This window comes from Heloderma suspectum, chromosome 5 (genome assembly GCF_057233095.1).
Source record: "Heloderma suspectum isolate Gila_16-S chromosome 5, 16-S_ref, whole genome shotgun sequence".
Classification (NCBI taxonomy): Eukaryota; Metazoa; Chordata; class Lepidosauria; order Squamata; family Helodermatidae; genus Heloderma; species Heloderma suspectum.
In genome coordinates this window covers 153,245,621-153,262,882 of record NC_139462.1, presented here as the reverse complement: position 1 = coordinate 153,262,882, position 17,262 = coordinate 153,245,621, and the positions used below count along the sequence as shown (strand labels likewise).

At 41.9% G+C, this 17,262-nt stretch overlaps 1 protein-coding gene across 10 annotated transcripts in view; it reads right to left on the bottom strand.

Annotated features, from left to right (window-relative positions):
• Nucleotides 1-17,262, bottom strand: part of VPS41 (VPS41 subunit of HOPS complex) — a 147,022-nt gene that overhangs the window by 20,842 nt on the left and 108,918 nt on the right. For all 10 annotated transcript variants that reach the window (XM_084857840.1, XM_084857841.1, XM_084857843.1 and 7 more), the window contains 8 exons: nucleotides 15,094-15,186; nucleotides 10,085-10,212; nucleotides 9,217-9,361; nucleotides 6,896-6,937; nucleotides 6,716-6,766; nucleotides 5,492-5,629; nucleotides 2,454-2,508; nucleotides 1,250-1,390 (listed from right to left, as the gene is read on the bottom strand). In XM_084857840.1, coding sequence (XP_084713966.1) covers nucleotides 1,250-1,390; nucleotides 2,454-2,508; nucleotides 5,492-5,629; nucleotides 6,716-6,766; nucleotides 6,896-6,937; nucleotides 9,217-9,361; nucleotides 10,085-10,212; nucleotides 15,094-15,186 — 793 coding nt within the window. The remainder of the gene's footprint in view (nucleotides 1-1,249; nucleotides 1,391-2,453; nucleotides 2,509-5,491; nucleotides 5,630-6,715; nucleotides 6,767-6,895; nucleotides 6,938-9,216; nucleotides 9,362-10,084; nucleotides 10,213-15,093; nucleotides 15,187-17,262) is intronic.

Below are 17,262 nucleotides of genomic sequence, written 5' to 3'. Positions count from 1 at the left end.
CAGCACTGCCATTGCCTCCTTCCAGTAGCATACACCTCCCCTGTCATATGGACTAATCAAGAAGTCTTCTCTCGCCCTCTTTTCTCATTGGTCTTCCCTTTCCCCTACACTCTTTACTAGTCTTTGCCTCAAGCCTCTAACTCTAGCACCTAATTTTCCTTCAGGTCGCTTCACAGCACACTGCCTTCTATGTTCCCCACCCTCCCTGAACCCCCAGCTACCGAACCTCTCTAGGTTCTGTCTCTTAGCTTCCCTTATTCACACACCTTTTTCCCATTCAACTCCTTGCTCTCAGCCTCCCTCTTCCCTTCAGACAGCTCCTCCTGTCCCTAGGTTCTGCGTGGAGGTTTCCCCACTATAACTTTCCATGTTCCTCACAGTAGCTGAACTGTTTCCAAACACTATTGCTGACTTTATACTTGGGCATTTAGAATATGGATGAAAATTCCATGGCATCACAGCAGCTCAGCCAATAGTTAAGGCAGGATGCATGCAGATAGGCAGATCAGCAGTTTTTATTATGATATCCTTTTTTTAACATCCTTCTCATGAAAGGACAACAGAGTAATTTAGAGAATTTTTTATTTACAGAATGTATGTGATTTATAATTCATCTTTAAAGTGCAAATTTCTATCAGTGAAGCTCAAAGATTCTTGCAGAGAAGTTTCAAACTCATGTTATTATTTCATCTAATTTCTCAGGCAACAACACTTGTCCCAGCAGCTGTGGAATAATGTCATCACTTATGTTTATCAGTGCCAGATGCTGCAATTTGAGAGGTTATTTTTTCCCTTAGTATGCTGTAGTACTTCAGTGATTGCACTGTAATTCAGTTTCTTGCACTATGCAAGCTGGCATTACTCCCAAATCAATCTGACTACATTGTTTTTGTACTATAGAAGGAGAAATTATATTTCTTCTGCTCAGATTTAATTAGAATCTCTCTCTCTCTCTCTCTCTCTCTCTCACACACACACACACACACACACACACACTACTCTCTCCCTCGGCTGTATCCAATGGTGTTGTTTCACTGATGGAAATAATACCATCAGTGGAACCAGGAGGGGGTGATCCCCCCTGCCCCTTATGTGCCCTGGGAAACCCTCTGCTGCCTGAAAATTTGTTCCATGGAGGGCTGCGGGGGAAAAAGAGAGGGAGAAAGTCCCACTGCACTAAAGGGCTTCTGCTAGCACTATGCTGGATGTACCCCTTATACATAAATTAAGCAAAGGATACTTTGCTTACGTGGTTTGTCAATGGAATATAAGATGAGATCTTCCCAAAGTTCTGCATCATCTTGCTCCTTAGCAAACTCAATAGCCTTATCTACATCATATAATTCCTCCATGATCATCTTCAGCGCACTTCGGCTATTGCCCATTCTGCCTAAAAAAGACAAAGGAAACTAGGAATTGTAAAAGAAATGTCCATAAATGATTAAAAAGGTATGCCTGGGCCCCAAATATGGAGGGGGGAGAAATCCCATCCTCTAAATAAAACTAAAATACATACATTTCAATATGTATTGTAGTTTTATTGTTTATAGCACCATGTCATCACAATACCAGCAAGATAAAAAATATCCAATGCATCACAAAAGTAAACGTGAACCCATTGAACTTCTTTACTCTCAGTTCTAACATTTTAGCAACAAAGATGAGTATCTGCCTAAATTAAAGCAATCTGTTTCAATCCCAATTAAATTAATGGGGTCTGAGTACAGTCCCACAGCTGCTTGCTAAACTGAATTATATTCTGAATTATATGCAGAGCTGCAGGTTGAACAAACAATTATTAAGTAACAGCAAGGGACGGGGTTCGTGGGGGTAGGTGGGGAGGAGCACAGGCTAAGGCTGCAATCCTATGCCCACTTACCTCGGAGTAAGCCCTATTGAACTCAAAGGGACTTCTGAGAAAACATGCAAATAATGGTGCTGTAAAGCTCAGAAACAAGGTACAGCAGAGAATCAAGAGAACAATTTCAGGATTAGGAGGCGCACATAGCCTTAGTCTTGGATTTTGACCAGAACTGCCTTGCAGGACAAAAACCAGGACTGTGGAAAAAGCTCATGTTCAGGAGCATCTCTTTATCTTTAATAGCACCATCCTTTACTATACTGGAGTAGCAAAGACATGCAGACACACATTCTTGGTGGCTGTCATGGTCTGAACTCCTTTCACCCAGAGATTTACTATAGTCTGAAATTCCGCACTGCTCAAGATCAGTGCAGGACTATGCCTGGGTTAATATTACACCAGCATAGGATCATAATCATTGTTTTAAATTTTCCTGTTTTTTAAAAAGAACATCTTGCTTGGCCCTGAGCTTTCAGGAATGGGAGAGATTTAAAAACTCGAACCTAGAAATATTGGGTTGAGAATCTCACCTTTTAACAAAAACAAGCAAAACATACAAGGCACTGCTATTAATCAAAATGTAGTTACTTACTCAAAAGATAAACTGTCTCTTCGACAAAATTTCTTTGCTGGCAGATTTCAAGAGCCTTAAATTTCAAAAATAGAAAATTAATATGACAGTAATTCAGTTATAAAACAACCTCTCTCTGAAATACAAATGAGATCAAAAGTGTAATCCTATCGATGTCTATTCAGAAATTAGTCCCATTGAGTTCAACAGGACTTACTCCCAGTTGAATGGGTATAGGATTGCAGCTTTAAAAGTATCATAAAAGTTCTCAGTAAATGTTCCTCTTAAGATGCATTACTTTTGTAGCTAAAAATGCAGATACTTTAAGAAACCTGGAACTGAAAACTCTCCAGATGGAACTCTTCTTTCTATCTAAATCAAAGGAATCTGTTCTAGTTCTAAATTGGTGTCTGATGTCAGTAATGAACTAGATGACAGCGAATACATTGAAGCTTAATTCAGGCAAGATAGTGGTATTCCTGGTTAGTCGAAAGCCAAATCTGGGAATAGGGATTCAAGCTGCGCTGGATGGGGTTACACACGCCCCCCCAAAAAAAACCTCAGGTTTATAAGTGCTCAGGTGTACTCCTGGATTCAGCCCTGAAACCTGGATGCCCAGGTGTGTGCTTGCAGTGCTGAGGCTAGTATGCCAGCTGCTCCCATTCCTAGAGATGTCAGATCAGGTCACGGGGCTCCACATGCCTTAGTGACATTCCGTTTGGACTACCGTAATGTGCTCTTTGTGATGCTGCCTTTGAAAAGTGTTCTGAAACTTCAGCTGGTCCAGGACGCTGCAGCCAGACTCCTGACCAGGTCCAGTTAGAGGAAGCACATGACTCCCTTGTCACAACAACTGCACTGGCTACCAGTCTGTTTCCCAGCACCGTTCAATGTGCTGGTTATGTCCTATAAAATCCTATATGGCTTCAGACCAAGCTACCTGAAAGGCTACCTTCTCCCATATGAGCCTGCCCAGGATCTTTGGGGGAGGCCCTTCTCTTGATCTCAACACCATCGGAGGCACATTTGGTTGGGACGTGAGGGAAGCTCTCCTTCCTTGCCAAGGAAAGCTAGGGTGGCCCCCTCTCTTGTCCTTCTGCTGGCAGGCCTTGGCATGCAAGCTGGTCCGCTGCTGAAGAGGGATGTAATTGATTGGGTGCTGTCTATTTCTTTTACTTTTATGTTTTTAATTGTGTTTTAATGGATCTGTTTTTATGTTATGTTTAAAATTTTGTTTTTAAACTGTATTTGATTGTTGTGAACTGCCTTGAGTGCCATTTTTGGCAGACATGTGGGATATAAATTAAACAATTAAAAGTCATAGATTTTAATTAAAAATCATTGGGTTGCAGCCAATTGTTGATTACAGTTTGAATACTTAGGGTGCAATATAATTTTGAGTTTAATTACTACTATGAAAATGATCCATGTTCTTTAAAAGGGGAAGCTGTGAGCCTGTAAATAAACAGAGGATATGCACATTCTCGGAGGTCCCAATTTGCCTCCTCCCGTCATCTAGTCAAGAGGACTGAACAGACACACACAAAGAATATGTGGCTCCTGTTCTGTTCACAATAAAAAGACTATCTCCACATCCATGAAGAATGAGAAGGTTTTGGGAATCCAATCCTCACCATGGTATCATCATTCTCTCTACCCTAATATAGAGTGAACTGGCCCAAACAAATGTAAAATGCTCTCTGCACAAGGAAACAAGCTTATAAGGCATGCATCATTCCCCAAATAAAACAGTACTAGAGTACATTTCATAACTTTGGATCTATATAGTCCTTACTGAAGTACCTGGACTCCTCCTGCCATTTCTGCTAGTAACAACTGGCATACAACTCCCTTCCTCAAGCATCTCACTTAGAGGTGAAAGCTTCCCTTGGTACAAGTGAAAAAGGAAGCTAACACCACACATTGCAATGATGGCCAGTATTGTGTAATGAGTCCAGTCACTCTCTTTCACCCTAACCTACCTCACAAGGTTGCTGTGAGGATAAAACTGTAGTACCACCACTTTGAGCTCCTTGGACAAAGGATTGGATACAAATATGACTAATAATAATAAAAACATATTTTGCCCACTAAGAGGAACTGTAATATACACTTGTGTATTTTATCAACCTTTTATTCATCATACCTCACAAAAAAACAACCCCCTTCCATAATCCTAACCAAAACATCTGGCACAGCGAACAGAATCAGGGTGAAAAAATCTGCCCCTCAACATGAAAAAGGCCTACTTTACACATTAGATTTTTAGATGTACACCTAAAATGTCTTATGTACACATAAAATGTAATATATGAATAAATGAATGTATGAATGAATGTATGGATAAATACATGGAGATAAGCACATGTTTGGAAACATGTGTATCATACACAGATTACAGAACCAGGCTTGACTGCAGATCCCTGACAGGTTTATATTAAAAAAGCAATGAGCCTACGCCATTAAGAACATTTTGCTGGGCTACCCTGTCCCCAAGGAAGGTCGCCTGGCAGCTACCCAAAAGTCTTCCTGGTGCCAAGTATCTTTTTATTCACCTAGAACTTTTCATTCTTCTATTTTTAGGTGTGTGATTTTATCCTAATGTGTTACTAGCTTCTGCCCACCCCACCCCCCTGCATTTTGTTCTGCTCTATTTTTACTATGTATTTTGTGTTTTGTTTTAAAAATATTGACAGTGAGGGCACCTTTGGACTGAAGAGCAAAATATTATTAAGTATTTCAAATGCATAAATAAAAATTAACAATGGGAGAAAAACCATCTCCGGACCACCACGGTACTCTTTTTAAGTCCAGGAATTGTCCAGGAGAGAAAATAATAAACTGGTGCAATTCTCAAAAGTTCCAGCAGAGGTTAGCATTACATACAGAGTAGCCAGCACAACTACAAATCAAAAAGCCACAGATGGCAATAATTTTACTAGGATCAACCAAAATGCTGCAAAGTTGAGGGTAAGCTCTTGAGTTCCCAACAGAAGCTACATAACCAACAGTTTTCCCACCAATTAAAAAACTGATATATTTTGAGACGTTTTCCTCACCTTTTCTAAAGGGCAATGGGTGCTGTCTCTGAGAAACGGAAGTAAGTTTGGCCGGTCATATTCAGCGTAGAGGCTGATTTGTTTCTCGTGATACTTTTGTCCTTTGTGATGGTCTCTCTTGAAGAGTTTATGCAAATACTAAAAACCAACCAGAAGAACAAAAACTATAAATACTTATAAAATGAAAATAGTCCCAAACTAATCTTAACAACTGATCCAGCGCTGAAAGTTCCATATGCATAAATCCACAATAAAACAGAATAAAAGGTCCATCCCATTAGGATGATATTACAAATCCCCCACCCCCTGCTGATTTAGGGCCAAATTAGATGTTACAAAGAAAATATGGGGTTCTCAATGCCATTTCCTCCTCATACTGTTAATGAAAGGAAGGGGTGGAATTCGCAGGGAAGAATCAGTGGTGCTTAATTTTCCCCTACCCACTGAAGAACAAAAACTATAAACATTCCCTCACAAATATCCTCAGCCCAGGCAGTTTTTCATTCCCACCCACCGGCCTCTGAAATTGGAAGCAAGTCCAGCTTGCGGTACAGGACAGCTGGTGAGGAAAAATCAGTGATCCTGTCCTGGAAGTGCTGTCTGGCACCATTACCTCTGCAAACATGAGGCTGGGACCACACAATTACTGAGGAAACATACCGTTTGGTCCTTAGCCCTACATCACAAAAGACAGCCCAGACAGGTAGGTCATACAATAGTCTTGAAAGGTCCTCAGGCTTGGGAGTCGTTGATTCTCCAAGGGTATTCTATATCCAGGCGGGGGACGGACCGACACAGACACCCTCCCCAAACACCCAACTTCCTAATCTTTCTGTCTCAACGTCTGTTGCTGATGCACAGATGTGTCCTTGGTGGAACTCAGAGGCTATTATGGGATGCATATGAAAGGAGGTATTCAGCTGCAATGAGTCTAAAGTGTGTTGGGATTTATCATAGTTCATCGTCAGAATTTAGGTAGTTACCATAGAGGGCCTAGCACAATCTGGGGCTAAAATGCTTTGTAGGAATAACAGCTTTTACTCCCTTCAGTTTTCTTACTGAAGTGGCTAATCAAGTATCTTCCTCCAACCAGTGTGTTTTATCACTGCTGCTGAAGTCAAAGACTAGTTTTAGTTGCCATCACATAGAAATATTTATCTGTTTATGTGCACCAAGAGAACACCTGCTGAGATTCCATAAAAACCACCAAACCACCATATTTACCACATGCTGCAATTCAGGCCTGTTGTCTAATTCTTCTACAACTTTATCAATCTAAAAGCAAAGAGAGTTAAGATATTAGGACTTGGCTGCTTCTGTGGTAAATGTCTTGCTCACATGTCTCAGAAAGGGTGATATGGAGCCAACTAACCAATGAAAACATAATGAAATGGTTATACTCACAGATATTTTATCTTCATTATCCAAAAACATATTAACTGCTTTCTAAAAATAAATATAAGAACATATATGTCAAATGCACAATTTGATATGGTTATATGTTTGTATAGATTTCAACTATACTCTCTGGCTGAATTCAGACAACACGATGACCCATACTAAAGGTTGAGTGTGAGTTTTTGTTGAACCATGGGTTGCTACTGAACTGTGGGTTGTGCTGTGTGAACCCAGCTGTGATAACAAACCATGGTTTGTTAACCATGAAGAACCCACAGTTCACAATGTAACAACAAACCATGGGTTCTCTTCATGGTTTGTGATTAATGAACTATGGTTTGTTAGCATGGCTGGGTTCACACAACACAACAACCCACGGTTCAAAGACAACCCACACTCAACCTTGAGTATGGGTTGTCGTGTTTTGTGAACCCAGTCTCTGTCTTGCAAACAGACATTGCTTTGCAATTTATGGTAAAAGATGGAAGAATGCTGGTGGTGTCAGGGTGGAAACTGAGCCGACAGAACCCCAGAGCAGTTCTGATTCTGAGGAGGAAAAGCAATCTGTGGGAGAGGAGCTTGCTCATCTCTCACAGGCACAGCAGCTGGCAGAGATTCCTCCTGCCAGCATTCCTGGGAGAGATAGTGACCCTGGCAGTGAGAGAGTGCTGGAGGGGGGTTTGCTGGACACTTGACGCCGACGCAGGGAGCAAGGACAGATGGAGGGCGCGGAAAGGAGGCGTAGCGCTCATTTGGCGCGCAAGCAACGGTCACGTCCTGAGGACCCAAGGGAAAGAGGGAGGATCTCTCCCTAGCCCATAAGTTCAGGGTCTCCCCGTGATTCTCCTTCGAATGGGGACCAACTGCCTAACCTGGAGCATAGGCTACTCTGCTATCTTTCCCCAGTGCTGTTCCTTGCTTAGTCGCTGGTGATTAGCATCTGAAAGAGTCATTAAGTTGTAAAAGGATTAAAGCCTTGAAAAGAATCCTTTTGTCTGTGTCTTGAGTTGGCTATTGGAGTAGACTGTAACAGGCAGCTAGGGCGCTCCTGACAGGTGGGAGAAAGAGATGCTATGATAGTATCTATTGCTGCTATCCACAGAACATGTGGGGCTCCCATTGCTGGCTAAGACAGATGGTGCTTGATGAGAGTCCAAAATACTTTCATTGCTTTGGCTGACAATGGGAGAGTGTGCTGGTTTGTAGCCTATATCTATATAGGTGTAGTCATAACTTCACTATACTAGAATACTTCTTACAAGTGAAAGCTATAACATGAACCCCTGTGTAATTCCCATTAAATAAATGGAATTTCTGTACAATGTTTAGTAGATTTCATCGTAAACCCTGTTCAGACGAGATTTCCCTCAGGGAGAGGGCTGCAGACTTGCACACTCCTTCTCCTTTCACTGCAGCAGGAAGTGAACAACTGAACCAGGAGACACAGAACTTGTTAGAACAGTCATCCCAAAAAGCCATTCATTCCAATGAAGCTGAGAAATTCACTTTTCCCAATAGTGAGAGAGGCAGGGGAGGGTGTGTGTGAGCCTGAGACTCACTCTTGACCTCTCCCTAGAGAAAACCACAACTGAATAGGTCATAAGATAGAGATTGCCTACATCTGTCTTGAGAAACAGCCACTGAGTGGCATAAGTGAAAGCTACCCAGCTTTTCTCACACTATGAGCTCTCGGTCAGTTGGATGAAAGGAAAGGGATGTATGTATGGCATAAATCTTTATTTTTTTGAATGCAACTTAAAGTATGGGGAGCTTTCACAAGGAGATGTGCTAACAGCAAATAGAGAACATGGTGAGAATATCTACAGTGCATGTATGATAAATTAATATGGTTTCTTACAACAATCAGCACTTTGGCTCATTATACTTCATAATTATTTGGAAAGGTTATAGGGCTCCTTCAGCAAATATCTGCTTCAAGTATATTATGGTTGGGATCTCTATTGTTCATGCTCTGCTTTTCCAACTAGGGCAAAACTTACCTGAATATTTATGGATGCAAGTAGTACAAAATATGAATCATTTTCCCAATATTATATGACCACAGTTTTTTTCCCCTTAACACCAAACAATGCATTTGTTGTTGTTCTTACTTTCTAAACCTTAGGGTCCCTCAGCAGTAAAACAACATTATTGTAGAAAAGACTTTGTGAATTTACAACTAATTCAGCCATTTGGCTATCTAAATTCTTACGCACCAGAATTTATCCAAAATATAATGGTCAATTGGTTGTATTATATTTTCCCCTCTCTGCTAAAATTCTTACAGACAAAAAAGTGTTAAAGAAACCACTTGAAAGCCATCATACCTCTGAATCAAACTCCATTAGCAGAACAATTTTGTCCCTGATGGAGCTGAAAAGATTGTGTTTGTGGATCAGCTGGAAAACATCTTTATGTCTCAGTGTGAGGTAAATTTCAAGGGCCTTTCTGTAGCGTTGGTCATAGGTGTACCTGATGAGGAGGATCATACGTTACGAACAAACCTAGATGTGGGCCTTTTGAAAAAGCCATCCACCCGCCTGGAAAACACTGTTTTGCTAAAAGGTGAACACAAATGGCTTAAACATTTTGCCATCATTTAGAATAATGGGAAACACTTTTCGTCTATATGTATTAGAAAAATAATTGGATGACATGTTTTCTTGTTCTATTTTCTTCCATAAGGGCTCCCAATGATCCATAACCAATGCCCCATCTTTTGATTAATGAACACTGCAAGGGTAGTCAAAAACCTGAGTAGTAAAGAACTGCAGGTCAATTTAGGACATACCAGAGATGTGTTTGCAGGGGAAGCAAGACACCAGTGGCACAGTAGGTACCCCGGTTCACGACTCCTTACAAAAATATCACTAGATTCATACGTTCCAAGGCTAATTTTAGTCCAAAATTACTTATTTTGGAACATTTCTTTTGCTTGCCACTGATGTGGTGCTTTTCAAAATTATATTCCTACAAGATATTTAAACCTCCTCACCCAGCTCCCCCAGCCCCTCAAAAAAGGGGTGGGTGTGAGAAGCACAAATTATTTTTATGTGGAGAAATAATGTTAAAACCCTGAGAATCCAATTAACATACACAGGGAAGGAACTCCAACTGATTATAAGAGGATAGAAACAGTTAAAAACAAACCCTGTTTTAAGGAAGCCATTCAAATTGACTATAATACAGACTTACAACTCTGCAAGTGTTTTCAGCAAAGTCCTGTTCTGTGGATCTTTCTTCAGATGATCCACTACTGCTTGGACAATTATTGCATTATTATAGAGATTTCCAGGCCATTCCTTAATTAATGTTGCAAAACCCTTAAAATGAAAAGATTGGATTAAGTTTCGTATTCATCAGTTAGTTAACAAACCAAACAAGCAAAACCTTGCCTAAAATGTTGAAGAGCGCCCAGGACCTTTGCTAGGCCTCAAGCTTTTACAGCTGTTTTTATGTTTAAGACATCTTCAGGACCTCCCTCCTGAATAGACAATTAAGAGTTCAATCTTATGCAAGTTTAAACCAAAAAAGAAAAGCCCTACCACTCCTAGCATTGCTAGGAGTTGTACAACTTTTTTTGGTGTAAACATGCATAGGATTGTACCCTAAGTGTACTATGGGGTAGGTAGCAAGACATTCTCAGTAGCTAACCCATCCCACACTCAAAAATCACACTTTAATGCCCTTGCTGTATAAACCTGGCAAAGCGAAAGCATGTTTCAAACACATGGTGGCTTGGTTCGCATGACACAACAGCCCATGGCAGGTTAATTAACTCTCAAGGAGCTGCAGCGCTTGCCAGCTGCCATTATAAATATGCAGCCCCTGACTTGGAGTTGTTGTGCCATTTCACAACCAAACAACAAGCCATGGGTTCTCTTTATGGGTTGTTCGTGGGTAACAAACTATGGTTTATTAGCATGGCTGGGTTTGCACATCATGACAACCTGGAATTCAACAGACTATGGGTTAAATAAACCTGGAGTTAGTGGTATTTTTCAGCCAGATCTGTATTTAGAATTGGATCCAGATTTAGATGCATGCAACTATGCTGGTGTAAACAGACTCCCCACCCTCCTCACCATGACAGCTACACAGAGGGTTGGGGGACCCTGCTGAATGGGATGAGTTGTGGTACAGGGTGGGGAGAGGGGATACCCAAAAATCAGGGGTAGTCCTTCCATCCATGGAAGGCAGATGCTAGATCTAACCCTTAGGCTGCAATCCTACAGCAAGTCCCTGGGAGTAAGCGCCATTGAATTCAATAGGACTTACTTCTGAGTAGGTATGTATAGGATTGCACTGTTAGCATCTTAGCCTTAGAAGGGAAGTAAGGGCTTTCAGAACAGCAATGGCAACATCTAACAAAAATTGTAAAATCTCAAGTTGGTCTGCAATGCAACCTATTTAGATCAGGAAGAAATCATTAACAGTTTCATTAATCAAGAAATGTTGATTTCTTAAACTATACACTTCTAATTATTTATAACAAAAGTAAGAACAGTCAATGAGATTTCCACATATACATTGGATCTAAGAAGGAAAGAACCATCTCAGCTCTTATTCTCCTTAACGTTCAGGGAAATATAGCTGCAAAATGCCACTGAGGCCAAAATACTCATTAGACTTGACACAGGATTGTGTCTGAAAATGGCATCACCAAGTTGAATTCAACACAAGGACACCGTTTTTGATGGCAGCCCTGTGCCAAGTGTAATGTGTACTTCTGCTCTGAGAAATCTATCCTTGCCCAGGTCCAACAAAGACTAAATATGCCTTTCTAAAGTCCTGAAAATTACAGTGAAGTAAATTCAGTGCCTCGCCCTTCTGAGGCCACTGAAATTTCCATAGGTCAACCTGTGGCCCTCCTTAGGAAAGGTATTATGATTAAAGAGCATGATGGCACACAGGGAAGGAATGCACAGAGCTATATTAACGGCAAGGCTGACTCCAAAGGATGGTGAGATTGGGCATTTGCTAGGGTTGTAAGACCAGAAAAAGGCCCGATGCACCCCCAAACAGAACTGTCATTCTAGAGCACCCAAGAAGTTCATAGGTAGTGTAAACAAAATCTTGCACACCCTGCTGTCAGGGTTGGATCTGAGCCCATAGAGTCCCAAAGCAGTTCTGATTCTGAGGAAGAGATACAATCTGTGGGAGAGGAACCTGCTCATCTTTCAGAGGCGCAGCTGGAGGGAGAGCCTCCCCCCGCTCACATCCCGGTGAGCGACAGTGACCCTGGCAGGGAGAGGGAGGGCCAACTTGAGCTTCTAGATGCGAGGTGCAGGCGCAGAGACAAGTGGGAGGTTGGGGGCGCTGAGAGGAGGCGCTCAGCCCGCTGGGCGCAACGACAACAGCTGAGCCCCAATGCCCCATGGGAAAGGGGTGGACTCTCCCCTCCTACTCCTTAAGTTCAGAGGATTGCTGCGCTTTTCCTCCAGAGACCAATTGCTTCCCTCAAGCTAGAATCCCCTGGTAGGCTGCTCCTTTGAGTTTTCCACTTTGGCTCTGGCAATTAGCATCTGTAAGCGTCATTAGGCTGAATGGAAATAAAGCCTTGGAAAAGAGCCCTTTTGTCTGCGTGTTGATTCTGGCTATTGGAGAGTTCAGTAGGCAACAGGGGCACCCTGACACCTGCCTCTTCCAGGTTAAAGGGGACCACTAAGTTTACCTCACCTCAGCCCTGGAGCCAGTGCTATTTAATGGGGTGGCCATATTTGCAAATCTTTCTCTATTTCAAATCCTGCAAAGGAGAATAGAGATTTTGGCTATTAATTCAGACTGAGCTAGATTAATATCTTCAACAGGCTTGTACCCTTTCAACGGGTGCATAAAGATGACCTTTTACGGAGTGGTAACTTACCAAGTAATTATACGCACACCTAGGTAAGCTAATCATCTTTCATCTTGCCAAGTGGTCAGGATAATTATACCACTACCGTGCTTCCCCAGATTTCAGAAGCTGAAGAGTGAAATTCTCCATACCACAGAGGTTGGGTGATAACAAATGAGCAGCTTAGCAAGTGGTTACATTCACACTCTGGTAGATTACCATTTAGTAAGTGGTTGCCTGTATTCACCCAATGTGATTGGGATGATGTGTGACCTTTATACAGGAGAGTTATTTATTGAATAAAAAGGAAGTCAATTTTTGTCTATGCATTCTGAGGAGCTTAAATATAAAAGTTACTGAGACATTTGACACCTTCCAGATATAGAATTCAGAGAGAAAGCGAGAACGGTGATAATTTCCCCTTACTATTGTGAATAACGAAGGGGAACTAAATTGTTACACTTCGGAATAACTGAACAGAGGAAGAAAGTAATATTCTGCTTATTTCAGTTCACCAAGAATAGTTACAAGATAATATACTCCGGAGACCACTGATTACTCAGACATTTATTTGCTCATTTTGCGGTCCCTTTTTATTTTCACCTGTCACTGCTGAAGTTAACCTGCAAGTACTATAATGAACCTAAGAACATAAGAAGAGTCTAGCATTCTCTTCACAGATAGCCACCCTGATGCCTACGGGAGGCCCCCGAATAGGACAAGAGTGCTATGCCATTGCAGTGCACATACTATACATTCATTTTCATTTTGTAAAGCAGACAATTTGTATACATTTGCTATTCAAACTTAAAAACATAAAACCTGCTAAAACATTTATATATTTATTTAGTCTGATTTTAAACCATATCCCAAAGGCTGAGGGTGAGTAGCAGTGTTATATGCATAATATAATGGATATCATGAGATAATTCCATGCACACTGAACTCCCTTAATGAAAGGATAGACACAAATATGATTTTTATATATATGGATACAAGTATTTCCTGCACACCTGGCAATAAACTGTGTTTGAAATCTACAATCAATACTCTGACTGCTGTGCATTCAATTAACCTGTATGAATTAAACAGGCATCATGACCTTCTAAGCCTCTCAATGGCTATCAGCTATAATAGCTAGATGGAACTTCCAAGTTCAGAGGCAGTACACCTCTGACTAGCTGTCCTTCTTGTGACTGCCCAGAGACAACTGGCTCGTCACTGGTGCAGAAAAGGGCAAACAAAATGATCAAGGGGTTGGAGCAACTGCCTTCTCAGGAAAGGTCACAACGTTTGGGGCTTTTTAGCTGAGAAAAAAAGCAATTAAGTGATGCGGGGAGGAGCATGATAGAGGTGTGTAAAATTATGCATGGTGTGAAGGAAGTGGATAAGCTTCTCCCTCTCTCATAATTCTAAAACCTGGGGTCATCTAGTGAACCTGAATGGTGGGAGATTCCAGACAGGTCTTCTTCACACAGCACATAGTTAAACTACGGAATTTGCTACCACAAGATGTAGTGATGGCCGCCATCTTAGAAGGCTTTTAATGGGGTTTAGACAAATTCATGGAGAATAAGGCTATCAGTGACTACTAGTCATGATGACTATATATTACCTCCAGTACTGGAGGCAATATGCATATCCATACCGTACCAGTTGCTGGAGAACATGAGTGGGAGGGCTATTGTGTTCTGTCCTGATAGTAGTCATCCCATGGGCACCTGGTTGGCAACTGTGGTAACAGAATGCTGGACTAGATGGGCCTTTGGTCTGATCTGGCAAGGCAGGGCTCACACTTTTCTATTGCCTTAACGCTGCTGTAGTTCTATTGGGATTGGACGACGCTGTTTTAGTGGAAAGGGCAGATAGCGCAAGAGCTGTGCTCAGCATCCAGACTGCAAAGGCTTTTCTCCTCACTTGCCATCATGTTGCCAGTTACCCTGGAGGGAGGTTTTTCTGCAGGGAAATTCTTAATGGACTGGATGCAGCCCGGAGATCGTACATTGTCTTAAGGGTAGGTTTGCACAGAATATACAGTGTAGTGATGGTGTCAAGTGCTTTGTGCAAATGTAGCGGGAGCCAATTAAATCTGCCAATTTCTCAGATGTGAATGGCATCCACTGTGCCGCATTTGGAAGCACACTGGGGAATGCTGGCCAAGTGGCACTGATCTCTGCTATCTTGCCAATACAAAATCCTTGCCAGGCTCACAATGCTGATGGTCACTGTCAGCTGTGTGATAGCCATAAGTCTTCATGGTTGATCCTGTGCCTCATCCTTCCTATTATCTATTTTTCCAGCACAGTGACTAGCTTAGAATAAGGCCACCATTCCATGTCAATGGCGTTAAAATAATATAATGTGGTACCTCATAGTCACTCTCCAAAAATTCATGCAGGACCATTTCATAGATGAAAGGCTTCAGGATTGAATCCTGTCTTGGCAAATAGCGACTAATTGCCTAAGGGAGGAAGCAGAACAAAACAGGCTCAACATTTCATCTGAGAAAGAACAAAAGTGTGTGCGCGTGTGTCTGTATATGTAAGGACCAAATTGCTACGGAAAACAGGTATTCAGTAAAACGTTATCAATATGAATACATTCAGAAAGTTATCTCAGTGGAAATAATGAAAAACCCAATGGGTGGCAATTCTGAAAGAGTTGTGCAATCATATTTTATCCAAAATGGTCCATGGAACACCTAACACATTCATTGAGGTTTTCCAAAGGCTTTCATTGATAGTAGGGGTGGGGCATAACATGACTTCAAATAAATGAAGAATTTCAGGTAGTTGAGATGTGTATAATGGGAATCTCCTGTCTGCAAAAGCAATCCATGGCCCAGTACAACGTGCAACTCACCAAGCAGAAGGTAGTCCATCAGCCATGTATGGTAGTCAACCAAAGACATAAGAAAACTTGAGGTTTGAGGTTTCACTGCCTCTCTGAGACTGCTAGAAGGGAGGTGGGTTGTTAAGCCCTTGGTGAGCTGTGTTCTGCTTAGTGGGGCTCAAGTTGTCCATGTCTGCAATGCACCTACCTGGGCCTGGAAAAATCCCAGTCACCAAGTAGCCCTGGTTACTACCTATACTAGCACCTAGGATTTTCTCTCACATTCCTTCTAGAAGAGCAGAAGGAATTCCCTCCTGTTCCAAACTCTGTACTACTGTGTACAAAAGAGCTGTGTTGCTTCCCTCTTCCCTGCTGCTGCAGCTGCCAGTGCCATAAAGCAATAGAAGCCATAGCTTCATCCTTAGTTACTGGAAGAAGATTGTACATTGTGCCAAACGTAAAAGCTTGATGGACAGGATTTCTCTCACCCACCTAATCTGCTCTGGAACACCAACCCCAAGGTTACAGATAAATTAATGGTTCACAGTAAAGAGATGGATAGTTTGGAGAATGGGGTGATCTCCCCCAGAATAGCAGCCATGTGCACCGGGGGGCCAAGGGACTGACAGCTGAGAACACAGAGCTTTAGGGGTGGGTGGGGAGGGAGAAGGAGGGCTTATTTGGCTTCAGTTCTGAGCACTTTCGGATTTCTAGGCACTGTTGGGGGGGGGGGCAGAAATGAAAATGGGGCCCAGGAAGATAACAAGGTGTTGGAATGTGTGGTGGCATCTCAGCTTCAGCAATTTATCTAGACCCATTTCAGTTTAGCTTCAGACCTAGATATGGGACAGAGCCTGCTTTGGTTGCCTTGGTGGACTATATATGCCAGGAACTATACAGGGCAGCAGAACTCCCCATAAAGCCTCAAGCACACAGTTTGGGTGTACTCCTGGATGAAGCCTTGAACCTGGACTTCAGATGCCCAGGTTTTGGCAATGGCCAGGAAAGCATTTGCACAGCTAAAGCTAGTGCGCCCATTCATAGAGATGTCTGATCTGGCAACAGTGACACATGCCTTACTTATATCCTGTTTGGACTACTGTAACACACCCTATGTGGGGTTGCCTTTGAAGTGTTCAGAATTTCATTGATCCATAGTACTGCAGCCAGACTATTGACTGAGGTTGGTTATAGGAAGCATGAGTTCCTTGTGACAACAGCTTCATTGGCTACCAGTCCATTTCTGGGCACAGTTCAAAGCACTGGTTATCCTCTCCCTCTCCATCTATATATAAACGTGGAAGTATTTGTTTGTATGTCTTTGATGGACTCAAAAACCTTACATCCAATTGTGATAAACCTTTAGGATTTGCTCTACCTCTATCTGGGATGGTTTTAGGCATAGTGAAAATTTCATCCGCCATCTTGAAACAAAGTGGCAGCCAATCAATTTTTCTTTTTACAAATTTACTGCTTCAATACCATTTGATCAATTTCAACCAAACTTGGCATCACGATTCAGCAGTGAGCAAATTCTGACCACACAAAAAGCACTATCAACTTAATAGCAATTAGTGAACAAAAACTGAAATTATAATATAAATATAAAAAGTAATATAAATACAATACATAGGTAATTCCATGGCAGAGGCCATGCCAAGGGGTTCCAGTGGGCGTGGCTTCACTCAGATGGGGCAGGCACAAT